The 16816-nt window shown below is 44.4% G+C and overlaps 5 protein-coding genes across 5 annotated transcripts; 2 read left to right on the top strand and 3 right to left on the bottom strand.

Annotated features, from left to right (window-relative positions):
* Positions 1-1361: 1361 nt before the first annotated feature.
* On the bottom strand, positions 1362-3208 carry LOC133502317 (induced myeloid leukemia cell differentiation protein Mcl-1 homolog). The gene is made up of 3 exons (XM_061822982.1): positions 2841-3208; positions 1693-1943; positions 1362-1609 (listed from the first exon to the last, which is right to left on the bottom strand). The coding sequence occupies exons 1-3, from the start codon at positions 2998-3000 to the stop codon at positions 1493-1495; spliced, it is 528 nt and encodes a 175-aa protein (XP_061678966.1). The 5' UTR covers positions 3001-3208; the 3' UTR covers positions 1362-1492.
* A 1991-nt stretch (positions 3209-5199) lies between these two features.
* LOC133502189 (induced myeloid leukemia cell differentiation protein Mcl-1-like) lies at positions 5200-6970 on the bottom strand. Its single transcript, XM_061822698.1, has 3 exons — positions 6345-6970; positions 5589-5860; positions 5200-5505 (listed from the first exon to the last, which is right to left on the bottom strand). The coding sequence occupies exons 1-3, from the start codon at positions 6877-6879 to the stop codon at positions 5389-5391; spliced, it is 924 nt and encodes a 307-aa protein (XP_061678682.1). The 5' UTR covers positions 6880-6970; the 3' UTR covers positions 5200-5388.
* Positions 6971-7871: 901 nt separating this feature from the next.
* On the bottom strand, positions 7872-10690 carry LOC133502505 (exosome complex component MTR3-like). The gene is made up of 3 exons (XM_061823373.1): positions 10551-10690; positions 10108-10449; positions 7872-9385 (listed from the first exon to the last, which is right to left on the bottom strand). The coding sequence occupies exons 2-3, from the start codon at positions 10383-10385 to the stop codon at positions 8839-8841; spliced, it is 825 nt and encodes a 274-aa protein (XP_061679357.1). The 5' UTR covers positions 10386-10449; positions 10551-10690; the 3' UTR covers positions 7872-8838.
* A 150-nt stretch (positions 10691-10840) lies between these two features.
* Positions 10841-12892, top strand: LOC133502504 (induced myeloid leukemia cell differentiation protein Mcl-1-like). Its single transcript, XM_061823372.1, has 3 exons — positions 10841-11375; positions 12158-12429; positions 12513-12892. Exons 1-3 carry the CDS (start codon positions 10841-10843, stop codon positions 12627-12629), a joined length of 924 nt encoding a protein of 307 aa, XP_061679356.1. The 3' UTR covers positions 12630-12892.
* Positions 12893-14357: 1465 nt separating this feature from the next.
* Positions 14358-16329, top strand: LOC133502221 (induced myeloid leukemia cell differentiation protein Mcl-1-like). Its single transcript, XM_061822770.1, has 3 exons — positions 14358-14906; positions 15640-15890; positions 15974-16329. The coding sequence occupies exons 1-3, from the start codon at positions 14504-14506 to the stop codon at positions 16088-16090; spliced, it is 771 nt and encodes a 256-aa protein (XP_061678754.1). The 5' UTR covers positions 14358-14503; the 3' UTR covers positions 16091-16329.
* The last annotated feature ends 487 nt before the right edge of the window (positions 16330-16816 follow it).

The following is a 16816-nucleotide window of genomic DNA, read 5'->3' as shown; positions in this document are numbered from 1 at the left end:
ATCAAAATAGATCAACCAAACTGTGGAGGTTGAGAAGCACTTTGTCATATATACGATGTGCGGCAAATTCATAACACATGTTCCGTTAAAATATAATTTTGAGTGAGTCGGAGATTTTGAAATGTCCTGAAACCTGACACGGAAATGTGAGCGTGTCCACAAATTGTGACGTGCCCAAAAACTGCTAATTACTGTAACTCCGTAATCCACAATCCGTAATCTGGTTTTCAAGCAGAAACCATCCGATTGTATGACGCTTTTTTTTTTAATGGTCTTTTCCACAATACCGGTAATAAGTAAATACGGAAACGGTTCCGGCAGTTGTCTACTGCTACGATAACACTGAAAACTCCGAATTGCCACTGTTAGTGTTTTTTTCCCAATCTTTTCCTGTAACAATATCCCCATGGCTCCAATTGTGTTAATTATTGTAAAAATATTTGTAGTAACCCCTTGATGCTTTACCCCTTCTTTTTTGATTGAATGGTGTTGACATATTGTTTTGTATGTTTGTTTGTGTGATGTAATAGTTCATTTCATATAGTGTCGAGTGTGAGCGTGTCTGCATCTCTTTGTAGTTTTATGTGTGTAATAGCGTTGATGTTGTCCCATTTGATAACATTTGAATTGTTGTATTTCTTTTTCACAGTTTGTTATAGTGCAAGTGCCCCCCCCCCAACTATTATATTTTATACACACCTACCTGTTATTTGGAACCCACAAAGCTCACATCCTTTGCACCTGCGCAATACATTTTTCACGCCGAATTTGGTCTCTTGGAAATGTGAAGAGTGAATCCATCCTCCCGAGTGTTCCAGCAACACAACGAGCCGAAATGCAGAAGAAAACAGCTAATTTCTTGCCGATACAATAGGTAAATACACTTGATCCTGTTGCTGAAGGTGTCTCCACAATACATCACTTCCGGCTTCTTCTTCAACCCCACGGTCCATAGATTTTTCAAGGTGTGAGATTAAAAATCATATGGCAACATTCTGACATGCTGTGAACTAACGGATGATTCCATTCCGACTGATTTTTTTGTGGTTAACATACTAAATTTCTTTTTTTTTTTTAAATATTATTTCATTTCATGAAGTATGACTGTTACATGAGTCATTTCATGCTTTCTAGAGGAAAGCTCTTGACATGAGAACATTACATCGACGCACATGAGTATTTACTCATTCATTCCAATGGTGATTTAAAAAGAAGCAGAGTGCAAACACATACAATTCATATTTGTATAAGGTTTATTAGACATTTTGTAATACTGTACATACACGTAAAATTGACATCATCAATAACTATGAAAATACAACATGAACTGCGCTGTTTCAGCACAGGAGACATATTGACATTAAAAAAATGACATTTGGTTTTTGTGCGTGTGTCTTTCCCATTGTTGATCAAACTACAAAAATGGTCCATATCACTTAATCTTTGTGAAGTTGTTGCTTGGGATTCTGATACGCCAAACGGTCCTCAGAGTTCAACGGAGCAAACTGAGCACCGACGCCAAGATGCAGGCCAAACCGCCGAAGGCGGCGAGGACGATCCTCATTCTCGACTCCACGTCATTTTCCTCGAAGAATTCTGCAAAGCCGTTCTGATGAGGAAGAAGATAGAATATGATAAGTTGATATCTTAGTGTTCAGAAATTACGCAGTACGCGTTTGGCGCATTGGTCACCCATGCGTTGTGCTGCACGAGCCAGGTGCGCTGATGCGACAGCAGGTAGGTGGACACCTCCTGGGCCACGAGCGCCACACACCCCTCCCGCCGCATCTCCTTCAAGGCCTGAGACAGCACGGCGGCGAAAGCCAGCAGGCTGGCGACCCGACCCCAGTTGGTGGCCCCGTCTGCAAACTCGAGCCTGGCCACATTGCTGACGAAGGCCATGTCGTCCCCTCTTCTGTCTAACGCCTCTCTGTTGATGATGCCTGGAAGAGAGAGGCCGACCCATTTGAGAAAACAAGCACATTTATGTTACCATTGGAATTGTTTCCTTACCTCCACTATAGACAAATTGTAACACTCTGGCCTTAAAAAAAAACAAAAAACAAAAAAAAAAAAAAACATTGAGTTATTCATGTAAATGTAATTAAAGTTCACAAATGTGGAATGACTCTTATTTTCTATTAAATTTCAAGCTTAAGCTCTTTTAATCGAGAAGCAAGATAGTTTCTATTTAATACAGAAAGAAGCAAGATACAGTTTATATCCATTGTACCTTTTGGCAACTTAACCTCATGAAAATGACGTTTTTGAATTCAATTTCATTCTAGACTCAACACCTGATTTTTTTACACGTACATTATGTACGTTGTTGGACAAGGAAGACTTTTCATGCGTTTTTTTCTTCAAATGGGTACTTGTTTTGTTGCACTCGAATGAAGCAACCTAATCAATTTTGATTTTAAGAGGGGAAGTGGTCCCTCTGCTGGTTGTAGAAAGATTGCACAATTAGCATAATCATTTTGAAAATGACATTAAAAAAAGGGTTCATTTATATGCAGTTTATGAAGAGTTCAGACGGAGGACCCATAGAGCATTTGTTTGGTAAACCAGGGGTCGTGAGTTCGTATCTCACTGGGGCCTCGACTCCTCAAGAGGAGTTGCGTCACGAATGGCATTTGGCGTAAAAACTGCCAAACAAATATGAGCGTCCATCTGTGAGGTCGCGCAGTCGCGACCCCTGGCGGGACAAGCCGAAAGAAACTTACTATGAAGAGTTCAGAAGCAAAAGCAGATATATACATATATCTGAACTCTTCATATATATATATATATATATATAAAACGGGCTACAATTATGTAGTCTGAGCCGGTAACAGAACCGGCGAGTCGTGGCTGCATCTCGGGCTTAACGGCTGGGGCCACGGCCGGCTGCGGTAACCCGAAGACACCTTCCGGGACCGGATTCGGACGCAACATCAACGTGGTCGCAATTCCAAGGTTGGAGTTGGGCCGCAACAAGTGTCGCTGGGTCGGCATCATTTGGAGGGTCTCTCGGTCACGGCAAGAAACGAGTTTTCCTTCCTCCGAACGCGCCAGCGTCTTGTCTCAGCGAGAGAGGCTCACAAATGACTGCATCAGTTGAGTGCAGGGCAAAAATAAGATGGATCCCATCAGAGAGCAGCAAAATGGTCAGTTCATCAAAGAAACTATTTTCCCACCAATCATTTGGTCACGTGCGCATCAGGGGCATCCCCCGAACTTTTTTTCCCACCCCCTGGCGGCTCAGGGCCGCACTTGAAAAGTTCACCTGCTTGACGCTACGCGCATGCGCGAACTCAATGACAAAGCGACAGAGTGAGAGAAAGAGAGTTCTCCTTTGCAGAGATTTTGAGTGCCACCGTTTTGGGAACATGTTCAAAATATTTTCTGACCAAAGGCCCGAATTGAGATCTTCAACATTAAAGCAAAACGGTATTTCTAATTAGTTTTTCTCATTAATTCTATTCTGGATGGTTAACTTAATTTGAGATTGAACAACATAAATTACAAGAGAACGTTATTCCTTGTCACTATCACATCGACAATGGGAAGATGTCCAATGGATTGTTGTGAATGTCAATAAAGGATTTTTACAGTACTTATCTGTGTGGTATCCGGAAAAATCTTGATTTTAACTGTGATTACTATTCTTACAGTAAGTCCTTTTGCTCAATCTGAATATACACAAATGAGTCCTCCAAATAAGTCATCGATGTTCATATGGGTTGTTTTCACGTGATGTGGCTGCCTCGAACGGCGACCATTTTCCATCCCTGAGCTCCGTTACTCATACATACGCGAGGTGGACGGCATTATGTTTCTAACTGCATTTATTGAAGACGCGACCGACAGCACATCAAGCCCAGACTGACTACGAGGCTACCTGGCATCCACACATCATGGGACTCGGGTCTTCGTCACAAAGGCGCAGTATTGTGCCATAGAGCTTTTACTCTCCTCGATGTGACAGAAATCACGAAGAATCTCTTAAATGTATGCTAGCGGGGAAAACGAAAGGCGGTGGAATATGCTTTGATGTCAACGAAGAATGTTGCACGGATGTTACTGTCATGACCCACCGATACGGACGTAGGACCCAAATGCAGGAGTCAGGAGACTCAGAGGTAATTCGGGAAAAACGTTTATTGTTCCAAAGTCGGGGATCGGGCATGCAGTCAGGTGCAGCAGCGGGAGTCAGGACGTCGGGCGTAGAGAGCAGGTCAGCGGGCAGGCAGGAGTCGGTACACGGGAGATCGATCAAAGCAGGCAGGAGTATCAAAGGAGTCAGGCTTACGGGGTCGGTCGGAGAACAGGCGGAGGTCGGTACACACGGGTTGACGATCAGGGATACAGGAGTGCTGGAACGGGGGCATGAACCGCAACGATCTCGCACCTGACCAGTCGTCCCCATGGTCCTATGTACACCGGGGCCAATCAGCCAGCAGGTGTGTGCCTCCCAATCACCGCGACCTCGCGGACACCCGCACAGCCAGGGCTGGACCGGCAGGACCATGACAGTTACGGAGCTCAGCACACACTGCAGCAATTTTCGTTAACTACAACAACCTCACTATAAAAAATACAAAATTTACACAAAAAGGCTTTGAAGAGTGTGTCGACGAGCAACTCTGGAAAAAGCTTCAGTGAATTGGCGAGAGTTGTCGAAAAAAAGTCAGAAGAAAAGTCAGAAGAAGGCTCTCTGATGGTTAGCAAGTCCTCTGTTGTGTACTTGAGTCCCAAGACGCCCGTGAAACACAAAAACACAAACAGTAACGGAGAGCATTCCAGAGGCTACAACACTGGAAGGCGTGAGGTAGGGAAGTTAAATGGCGGCTCGCAGTGGTGTATGTGTAATTCAGCAAAAAATGTGACGCCGGTGAAAACAACCCAGAGCATGGACAGGATTTACTGGAAACAGCATGATGGCAGTACTGTATATTAGAGGTTGAAATTTCTCTTCTTGAAAAATTACTGTTTGAAGTATGACGGTGTTAGTCATATTTGTCATTTTCTACTTTGTAGAGAAAAACCTCACCCATAAAAAAAAATTACATTTACGCACATGGATATTGACTCATTCATTCAAAGGGTGATTCAAAAAGAAGCAGGGAGCAAACACATGAAATTCATATTTGTATAAAATTTATTAGACAATTTGTCATACTGTACATACACATAAAATTTTAAACCATCAATAACTTTTTGAGAATACAACACAAAGCCTTCTGTTTCAGCATGGGAGACATTTATCGACATGAAAAAAATTGACATTTATTTTTTTGTGTGTGTCTTTCCCATTGTTGATCAAACTGTACAAAAATGGTCCATATCACTTCCTCTTTGTGAAGCTGTTGCTCGGGATTGTGATACGCCAAACGTCCTCGAAGTTCAACGGCGCAAACGGAGCAGTCCTGCCGAGATGCAGGCCAAACCGCTGAAGGCGACGAGGAAGGTCCTCACTCTCGACTCAACGTCATCTTCCTTGAAGAACTCTGCAAAGCCGTTCTGATGAGGAAGAAGACAGAATATGATAAGTTGATATCTCGGTGTTCAGAAATTGCGCAGTACACGTTTGGCGCATTGCTCACCCATGCGTTGTGCTGGACGAGCCAGGTGCGCTGATGCGACAGCAGGTAGGTGGACACCTCCTGGGCCACGAGCGCCACACACCCCTCCCGCCGCATCTCCTTCAAGGCCTGAGATAGCACGGCGGCGAAAGCAAGCAGGTTGGCGACCTGACCCCAATTGGTGGCCCCGTCTGCAAACTGAAGCCTGGCCACATTGCTGACGAAGGCCATGTCGTCCCCTCTTCTGTCCAATGCAGGGTTGTTGATGTCTGGAAGATGGAGGCTGACCAAATCTAGAAAACGAGCACATTTATGTTACCATTGCAATTGTTTCATTACCTCCTGTGTATACATATTATAACCCTCTGGCCTTAATAAAAAAAAAGCATTTAGCTGTTAATGCGAATGTAATGAAATTTCACAAATGTGGAATTACTCTTATTTTATTTTACATGTCATGCTTCAGCTATTTTAATAGAGAAGAAAGATACAGGACCGTCCTACAGATTAGTCATCTCATGAACAATCTACAAATTACTGCTTCAAGTATTACATCATGACTAATTGACCTATTTAACTCGAATTGTCTCGTAAAATTTTCCACAAGGGCATATTTCGAGTTTTGGTCATAACACAATACCGCTTTTACTGTCCAAACGGAAAGAGAAAAGTACAGTATGACAGGTACAGGTACAGCAATTCAACCTTATGCTCATAAATGCAATACTGCTCTTAAAAAGTGACTCAAAAGCATGGAAAAAAAAAACATCCACTTACGATTGTATATGAGCCTGTGTTTGTCCACGAGTCTCTGCACGACCCTTTTTATCGTCCACTGGACTTTGCTTTCCTTCCAGGTGACCGTGGTGGTCAAGCCGCTAAAGTCACTGAGAAAGCGGCCGATAAGTCGCCTTGTGTCCGTGGCCAGGGCGTCGGGGTCGCCGGGGGTCTGGAGCTCCGGCGGTGGGGAGCCTTCAGGGCGACGATTCCCCCCCGGTCGGGCGCCGGGTCCCGGGTCCGGCGAGTCGTGGCTGCCCATCTCGGGCTTAACGGCTGGGGCCACGGCCGGCTGCGGGAACCCGAAGACACCTTCCGGGCCCGGATTCGGACGCAACATCAACGTAGCCGTGATTCCAAGCTTGGAGTGGGGCCGCAACAAGTGTCGCTGGGTCGGCATCATTTGGAGCGTGTCTCGGTCACGGCAAGAAACGAGCTTTCCTTCCTCCGAACGCGCCAGCGTCTTGTCTCGGCGAGAGAGGCTCACAAATGACTGCATCAGTTGAGTGCAGGGCAAATATAAGATGGATCCCATCAGAGAGCAGCAAAATGGTCAGTTAATCAAAGAAACTATTTTCCCACCAATCATTTGGTCACGTGACGCCCCGAACTTTTTTTCCCACCCCCTGGCGGCTCAGGGCCACACTTGAAAAGTTCACCTGCTTGACGCTACGCGCATGCGCAAACTACCTGAAAGGACGCGAGAAAGAGAAACGAGCTAATTCCGGGATTTTCTCGCGTCAGACCAAACATGACGATTTTTATAAAATCCGTAATCTGTTTTTTTCGGCAAAAAGAAACAATAAATTTGAGGGTCATCACTCAGCGGTTCACCGTCATAAGGTCAGGGCCACACAGACACTAGTTACAAATGCCGAAGTCACATTTTTACAATCCCTACCAGACTGATTCCATGTAATGTCGGCCGGTTTTTTGTCTCCGATGACTGTTTAGGAGACAAAGTTTCCTCCTCTGTCAGATCGCTTAATTTCCACTGTTTGTTTTTTTCTCCCCAATCTTTTCTTGTCACAATATCCCCATGGACCCCATTGTGTGAATTATTGCATAAGTATTTGTAGTAACCCTTTGGTGCCTTCCCTTTTTTTTTGATTGTAGGATGACAGAATGGTGTTGACATATTGTTTTGAATGTTTGCGTGATGTAATGGTTAATTTCATCTAGTGTCTGCATCTCTCTGTAGTTTTGTGTGTAATAGCCTTTGTGTTTGCCCATTTGTTAAGTGAATTGTTATGGCCACGAAATTCAAATGATCAATATTTTTAATATTCTATTTCAAAATAGCCTGTGGCGTACTGTTAAGGCGCTGCAAACTCTTGTTCCACGTGCCCCCCCCCCCGCCCCCCATTTAGATTCGAGGACCCGTGCCACCAAAGGTGTGCACAAACCGGATTTCAAGCATAGCCTACCATTTGTTTGGAATGTGTTATTGCAGAGAAACACAAACACCTATTTTCAAGATAGTCAAGCCTAGTGATGTAGGAAAATGCAAAGTCCTGAAAAAAGAGGTAAAATGAAGAAGAAAAAACTTTAATGAGCACACAGATCAAAGTTAAATGCACATATAACGCTTACAGTATATTGTAGAACAGTCAATATCACCATACGGTGCCTTTGAGACTCTCATTTCACCCCCCAAAAAGTTGATCTTATCCGTTGAACCCCATATTCAGTGTGTTAAAGAGACCTTGTGTTGTTAAAAAAAAAGCATATTGGTCCATCATAATTTTTTAAAAAACAGATACTAACTGCATTCAAACAGCAAAATATGGGGGCTAATTTTAGCATTCATATAAGAAAAAATAGATATGCTTTGGGGATTATCCAAAAGGTTTTGACAAGTGATATTTCACTTGATGACAGAGTGGACATGTCAAGATCAACAAAGTGTGAAGAAAAATTCTGGAAATAGCCAGTCTCCAGTTATGAAATATGAAATGCTTGCCCTAATATCTGAAAATAATTCCCTTTAGCCTATAAGGTGATCAGTTTGCATGATGCATGCAAATTATTCAGTATCTGTAAATTACTCCTTTTGTGAAATAATATGGACAATACGGATGGATGTTATATCGCTTTAACCATTTTCGACACACTGTAGCAGTGGGTGGGACCTACCAAACACGTGCATCCAACCAGGAATAAAATGAATTCAACACACATTTTCAGAGACTTATTGTACAGGTGTGTGCACAAATGTTTAGTTTACACTCTCCATCAGAGGAAGACCAAAGAAAAGGTTGATGGATGTTGTGAGGGAGGACATGAGGACAGTGGGTGTTCAGAGTGGATGCACGAGATAGGCTGAGATGGAAAAAGATGACACGCTGTGGCGACCCCTCACGGGACAAGCCGAAAGAAAAAGATGAGCGCACAGCTTCACGATTCAGCTTTATTTCCATCATTACTGAGTGAGTGTGATGAGGACTCCAAAGGCTCTTTCTCGTGATATTGACCCAGAAAACAACTAACTCTGTCAGCTCTCTGATGGTGGGGGGGCTGCCCTCCGAACTGCCTTCGCCAGAGCTTGTTGGATGACTGGATATATCTTATAGCAGCCCTCAATACACGTGCGCACCCCAGCAGACAAAGCCTCTTCAGTCATTTCCCCGTCAGACTGCAGCCCAGAAATCTGATTCAAGCTGGGGAGGAACGCGAGCGTGAGTCGACCCTGATTGTCGCCACTCGCTGAGCCGCTGCCATTTTCCTCCGCATACGTCGGGTCGAGCACATAAGAAGCCCCATCCTGTCGGACGGCACAGCCGAGGACCAGGTCGTACATTTCAATACCTGCGTCTGCGAGAGCGAGGGACGCGCAGGTGACGGCGTGTGCCAGAACTGAGCCGCTGTTTTCGAGAACCATCACGTTGACCTCGATCTGTGAGCGGGGGTATTTGTGAAGGCACAAAGCGGGCTGCAGACTTTCGTGCAGCATCAAGGAGAAGTCCTTGTCCTGACTCCCTTGAATCCAGGCGCCTCTTTCTTGGTACGAGAATGGAGCAAACCGCATGTCTGTCGTCAACCTGGTTACACAAAGATCAACTGTTTTACTGGAGATCCTCTCAATAATAATAACAATCAGTTAAAATACATGTCAAGATTTTTCTACATCCCACACAGATAAGTCCTGTAAAATCCATGATTGACATTCAAAACAGTCCATTGGGCATCTTCAAAATGTTTTGAGTGTTTACTCATCCTCTCTACCATTTGTCCCAGAGAATTTGAAAGAAAAAAAAAACAAAACAAGTATGTTGCAAACATCGATGGAGCTGAAACTGGCGCCCGGAACATCAGAACTCTTTGGCAGGCACGCCAACAATATTTGGAAATTCTGACCATCTTGTATACGTATATATAAAAAAAAAAACTCAACAAAGCTAACTGATTATCATTGTCCTGGTGATAGTGGCAATAACGTTCCACTGTAATCTATGTTGTTCAATCTCAAATGAAGTTAACCTCGAAAGTAACTGATAAGAAAATTATGAGACACCGTTTTGTCATAAAACATTTTGAACATGTTGCCCCCAAAACCGTGGCCTTCAAAATCTCTGCAAATGACAACTATGACTCAACGTAAACAAACAAAAAAGTCCAAATCAAATTTCAAATGACGCCACCATAGTCCTGAGACCAATCGTGTAAATTAACGATAGACGCTTCACCCATCACCTGTGTTCTCTGACCTCAGTGACACACACGATGGCGTACTTAGAAAGCTATCCATTCAAAAACAAATTACCTTCCACACTTCATATCGGTTTCATCTTTACGATCCGTTTCTCTGGGACCATAAACGCAGCACATCAACTTGGTACCTCCGGCCTCCATGTACGCAGAGCCCTTGGCCTGGCTCACCAGCCCGCACCTGACGAAAACGGGCCGGACGTCCACTTGGTCCCGTTGCCGGCCGTCCGCTCTGGGACCGTGCGTTGGCAAGCCTGGCGCCGGCTTGCACGCGAACAGAGACGGACTTAGGGAAACCTCTGGACCACGTATTCGTCTGGTGTCAACAGGCATGGCTTTGTGGCGCTTGCGGAAGACACGCAGCCTGCGAATGTGTCCGGCACGTAAAAATGTCCCCCTGAAACACAGGCAATAAATGTGTTTTTTATTTCCGCCAAGTGACTATCACGGAGTATTTGAAATGCTTATCTCGAAACTCTGAAATGTATAAATTCGTACCTCCGGATTACGTTCCTTATTTTTTTTAAGTGTATAGTCTCTATTTATTTTTAACTTGTTATGGTTGGGGTGTCACGAGAAAATCCCGGAATTAGCTCGTTTCTCTTTCTCGCGTCCTTTCAGGTAGTTTGCGCATGCGCGTAGCGTCAAGCAGGTGAACTTTTCAAGTGCGGCCCTGAGCCGCCAGGGGGTGGGAAAAAAAGTTCGGGGGACGCCCCTGATGCGCACGTGACCAAATGATTGGTGGGAAAATAGTTTCTTTGATTAACTGACAATTTTGCTGCTCTCTGATGGGATCCATCTTATTTTTGCCCCGCACTCAACTGATGCAGTCATTTGTGAGCCTCTCTCGCCGAGACAAGACGCTGGCGCGTTCGGAGGAAGGAAAGCTCGTTTCTTGCCGTGACCGAGACACGCTCCAAATGATGCCGACCCAGCGACACTTGTTGCGGCCCAACTCCAACCTTGGAATCGCGCCCACGTTGATGTTTCCTCCGAATCCGGGCCCGGAAGGTTTCTTCGTGTTCCCGATGCCGGCCGTGGCCCCAGCCGTTAACCCCGAGATGGGCAACCACGACTCGCCGGACCCGGGACCCGGCGCCCTACCGGGGGGGAATCGTCGCCCTGAAGGCTCCCCACCGCCGGAGCTCCAGACCCCCGGCGACCCCGACGCCCTGGCCACGGACACAAGGCGACTTATCGGCCGCTTTCTCAGTGACTTTACCGGCTTGACCACCACGGCCAGTTGGGAGGAAAGTAAAGTCCTGTCGACGATAAAAAGGGTCGTGCAGAGACTCGTGGACAAACACAGGCTCATATACAATCGTAAGTGGTTGTTTTTTTTATGCTTTTGAGACGCTTTTTAAGAGCATTATTTCATTTATGAGCATAAGGTTGACTTGCTGTACCTGTCATACTGTACTTTTCTCTTTCCGTTTGGACAGTAAAAGCGGTTTTGTGTTATGACCAAAACTCTAAATATGTCCTTGTGGAAAGTTTTACGAGATAATTATAGCCTTAAATAAGTCAATCAGTCATGATAATTTAATACTTGAACCAGTAATTTGCAGATTGTCCATGAGATGACCAATCTATCGGACAGCCCTGTCTGTTGCCTACGTCAGTGACCTACGTAATAAAGCAAGTTGTACACCTGATGCATGAGGGTTGGACTCATGATGTTATTATTTATAATTAGTTTTGCTGATGTTCTGTTATTGCCATGTACCATGTGTGAATTTTAGCCGCGTTATATATATATATATATATATAGAAACACTTTCCATGTAATTTTATTGATCGTGCAATCTTTCTACAGCCAGCAGAGGGACCACTTCCCCTGTTAAAATCAAAATTACTGATTCGTGAGCTTCATTCTAGGCCATAGTAGAGCCAAAAGGTACAATTGGATAGAAACTGTATCTTGCTTCTCTATTAAAATATCTTGAGCATGAAATGTAAAATAAGAGTCATTCCACATTTGTGAACTTTCATTACATTTGTATTAACAGACAACTACTTTTTTTTTAGGCCAGAGTGTTACAATTTGTCTATAGTGGAGGTAAGGAAACGATTGCAATGGTAACATAAATGTGCTTGTTTTCTAGATTGGGTCGGCCTCCATCTTCTAGACATCAACAACCCTGCATTGGACAGAAGAGGGGACGACATGGCCTTCGTCAGCAATGTGGCCAGGCTCGAGTTTGCAGACGGGGCTACCAACTGGGGTCGGGTCGCCAGCCTGCTGGCTTTCGCCGCCGTGCTGTCTCAGGGCTTGAAGGAGATGCGGCGGGAGGGGTGTGTGGCGCTCGTGGCCCAGGAGGTGTCCACCTACCTGCTGTCGCATCAGCGCACCTGGCTCGTGCAGCACAACGCATGGGTGAGCAATGCGCCAAACGTGTACTGCGCAATTTCTGAACACCGAGATATCAACTTATCATATTCTGTCTTCTTCCTCACCAGAACGGCTTTGCAGAGTTCTTCAAGGAAGATGACGTGGAGTCGAGAGTGAGGACCGTCCTCGTCGCCTTCGGCGGTTTGGCCTGCATCTCGGCGGCGGTGCTCCGTTTGCTCCGTTGAACTCTGCGGACCGTTTGGCGTATCACAATCCCGAGCAACAGCTTCACAAAGAGGAAGTGATATGGACCATTTTTGTACAGTTTGATCAACAATGAGAAAGACACGTGCACAAAAATGAAATGTGTCCATTTTTTTATGTCGATAAATGTCTCCCGTGCTGAAAGAGCGCGCTTTGTGTTCTATTATCAAAACGTTATTGATAATTTACAATTTGATGTGTATGTACAGTATGACAAATTGTCTAATAAACATACAAATACGAATTTCATGTGTTCGCTCCCTTCTTTTCAAATCACCCTTGGAATTAATGAGTCAATACCCATGGATTTGCGAGTTTGGACCCTACACGTGTTCACGAATCGAAGATATGACCAATGATAAGAAAAAGTTAACAGCAAATGGATTTATTCCAAAGGAATGTGCAATAGACGTCCGGGTCTTATCTAGGTATCTGCTGCACACGACACGTGTATCGTCTGACAGGATAGCCGAAGAAGAAGACAAAAGCTGCCCAGTAACACAAGGTTTTTATATGTATGGGTTCATGGTAAAAGTGGCTGCCCCCCCCCCTCCGGAGTCTGGTCCTGTGCCGGGATGGTAACTTTCCGCTCCTTATCTGGTGTCGTTCGTCTCCACGGCAACGCCTGGGAGAGGAGGATGGCGCCAGGCGGTGTTCTGCATACAAAGATGAAGGACAACCACCGACAACATATCCTTGTCTGATTAGCAAATGGGCAACACTTTATCCGTTGATTAAATGTATAAGGTCATATTTAAGCAAATAATGAAAAAGTCTTCACTATGTGCGTAAATGTAATGTTCTAATACGTAAACATTATTTCTCTAGAAAGTATAAAATGACAAATGTGAATAACACAGCCAAACTTAAAACAGTAATTCTTGAAGAGAAATTTGAATATAATAATATACAGTCCTGTCATCATGCTGTATCCAGTAAAATCTGTTCATGCTATCTGGACATCGATGACGTATTTGAAGAAGTCATTTGTGTACATCCAGATTGAGCAAAAGGACTTAATGTAATAATCGAGTTACGCTCAAGATTTTTTCCATATACCACACAGATAAGTACTGCAAAAATCCATTATTGACATTCACAACAATCCATTGGACATCTTCCAAATGTTTTGAGTGTTTATCCATCCTCTCTTCCACTTTTCCCAGAGAATTTGAAAAAAAAGTATGGTGCAATAATCGATGGAGCTGAAACTCGTACGCTGAACACCAGAACTGTTTGTCAGACAGCCAAACAATATTTGAAAATCCTGATCATCTTGCATAACTGATTATCATTGCGTTGTGATAGTGGCAATCACGTTCTATTCTAATCTATGTTGTTCAATCTCAAATGAAGTTCACCATCCATAATAGAATTAATAAGAAAAACAAAATTATTAGAGATAACGGTTTGGTTTAATGTTGAACATCTCAATTAGGGTCTTTGGTCAGAAAACATTTTGAACATGCCCCCCCCCCCCCCACAAAAAAGAAACGCTTGCACTTAAAATCTCTGCAAAGGAGAACTCTCTTTCTCTCGCTCTGTCGCTTTTTCATTGAGTTCACGCATGCGCGGAGCGTCAAGCAGGTGAACTTTTCAAGTGTGGCCCTGAGCCGCCAGGGGGTGGGAAAAAAAGTTAGGGGGACGCCCCTGATGCGCACGTGACCAAATGATTGGTGGGAAAATAGTTTCTTTGATGAACTGACAATTTTGGTGCTCTCTGACGGGATCCATCTTATATTTGCCCTGCACTCAACTGATGCAGTCATTGGTGAGCCTCTCTCGCTGAGACAAGACGCTGGCGCGTTCGGAGGAAGGAAAACTCGTTTCTTGCCGTGACCGAGACACGCTCCAAATGATGCCGACCCAGCGACACTTGTTGCGGCCCCACTCCAAGCTTGGAATCACGGCCACGTTGATGTTGCGTCCGAATCCGGGCCCGGAAGGTTTCTTCGGGTTCCCGCAGCCGGCCGTGGCCCCAGCCGTTAACCCCGAGATGGGCAACCACGACTCGCCGGACCCGGGACCCGGCGCCCTACCGGGGGGGAATCGTCGCCCTGAAGGCTCCCCACCGCCGGAGCTCCAGACCCCCGGCGACCCCGACGCCCTGGCCACGGACACAAGACGACTTATCGGCCGCTTTCTCAGTGACTTTACCGGCTTGACCACCACGGCCACTTGGAAGGAAAGTAAAGTCCAGTCGACGATAAAAAGGGTCGTTCAGAGAATCGTGGACAAACACAGGTTCCTGTACAATGGTAAGTGGATGTTTTTTATATTTTGTGTTTGAGTCACTTTTTTAGAGCAGTATTGCATTTATGAGCGTAACGTTGATATGCTGTACCTGTACTGTATACTTTTCTCTCCGTTTGGACAGTAAAAGCAGTTCTGACCAAAACTATAAATATGCCCTTGTGGAAAATTTCAAATAAAAAAAATTAGAGCCTCAAATAAGTCATTAGTCATACTTAAAGCAGTAATTTGCAGATTGTTCACGAATTGACCAATCGATAGGACGGTCCTGTATGTAGCCTACGTCAGTGTCCTACGTAATAAAGCAAGTTGTACACGTGATGCATGCAGCAAACAACAAAATGGATATATCTGCTTTTGCGTCTGAACTGTTCATATATATGTTTATCTACATATATATAAACACTTTTTATGTCATTTTGCTGATCGCGCAATCTTTCTACAGCCAGCAGAGGGATCACTTCCCCTCTTAAAATCAAAATTGTCTTCTTCGTAAGCTTCATTCGAGCCCATAGAGCCAAAAGGGACAATTTGAGATAAACTGATGTAAACTATCTTGCTTCGCTATTAAAAGAGCTTAAGCTTGAAATTGAAAACAAAATAAGAGTAATTTAATTTTTCATTAACACGTAAATGCTTTTTTTTTAAGGCCAGAGTATTATAATATGTATATGAAACAATTCCAATGGTAACATAAATGTGTTTGTTTTCTCAATTGGGTCGGCCTCTGTCTTCCAGGCATCATCAACGAAGTGCCGTTGGACAGAAGAGGGGACGACATGGCCTTCGTCAGCGAGGTGGCCGGGCTTGAGTTTGCAGACGGGGACACCGACTGGGGTCACGTCGCCAGCCTGCTGGCTTTCGCCGCCGTGCTGTCTCAGGCCTTGAAGGAGATGCGGCGGGAGGGGTGTGTGGCGCTCGTGGCCCAGGAGGTCTCCACCTACCTGCTGTCGCATCAGCGCACCTGGCTCGTGCAGCACAACGCATGGGTGAGCAATGCGCCAAACGTGTACTGCGTAATTGCTGAACACTGACATATCAACTTATCATATTCCGTCTTCTTCCTCATCAGAACGGCTTTGCAGAATTCTTTGAGGAAGATGACGTGGAGTCGAGAGCGAGGGCCCTCCTCGTCGTCTTCGGCGGTTTGGCCTGCATATTGGCGTCGGCGCTGAGTTTGCTCCGTTGAACTCTGAGGACCGTTTGGCGTATCACAATCCCAAGCAACAGCTTCACAAGGAGGAAGTGATATGGACCATTTTTGTACAGTTTTAGCGACAATGGGAAAGACGCATGCACAAAAACCAAATCTGTCATTTTTTTACGTTGATAAATGTCTCCTGTGTTGAAACAGCACGCTTCGTGTTGTATTACCAAAACGTTGTGTACAGTATGACAAACTGTCTAATAAACATTGTAGAAATGTGATTTTTATGTTTGCTCCCTTCTTTTCAAATCACCCTTGGAATTAATGAGTCACTAACTATGTGCGTAAATGTAATGTTCTAATACGTTTTCTCTAGAAAGTATAAAATGACAAATGTGAATAACACAGTCATACTTCAAATGGTAATATTTCAAGAAGAGCAATTTCTACCTCGAATATACAGTACTGTCATCAGGCTGTATCTCGGAAAAAAATCCTGCTCATGCTATGTGGACATCGATGACTTATTTGAAGATACAGTTCTTGAACACAATCCGTTCCAAAAGGCCGGTTGAAAACCAAAACATTCAAAAACTGAAGCACGTTTTGCCATTACAATGAATGGAAAATGAAATAATACATTCCCAGCCTAAAAAATAGTTTTTAAGCACTTTTTTTTTTTAGCTTTTCCTGATAATAAACTGCAACTTAGTAGAAATACATGTATAGTTTAAATCTTCTTCTTTTCCTTTCGGCTTGTCCCGTTAG

This window comes from Syngnathoides biaculeatus, chromosome 6 (genome assembly GCF_019802595.1).
Source record: "Syngnathoides biaculeatus isolate LvHL_M chromosome 6, ASM1980259v1, whole genome shotgun sequence".
NCBI lineage: Eukaryota > Metazoa > Chordata > Actinopteri > Syngnathiformes > Syngnathidae > Syngnathoides > Syngnathoides biaculeatus.
Note: the sequence above shows the minus strand (reverse complement) of the source record. Positions and strands in the feature narration are given on the sequence as shown.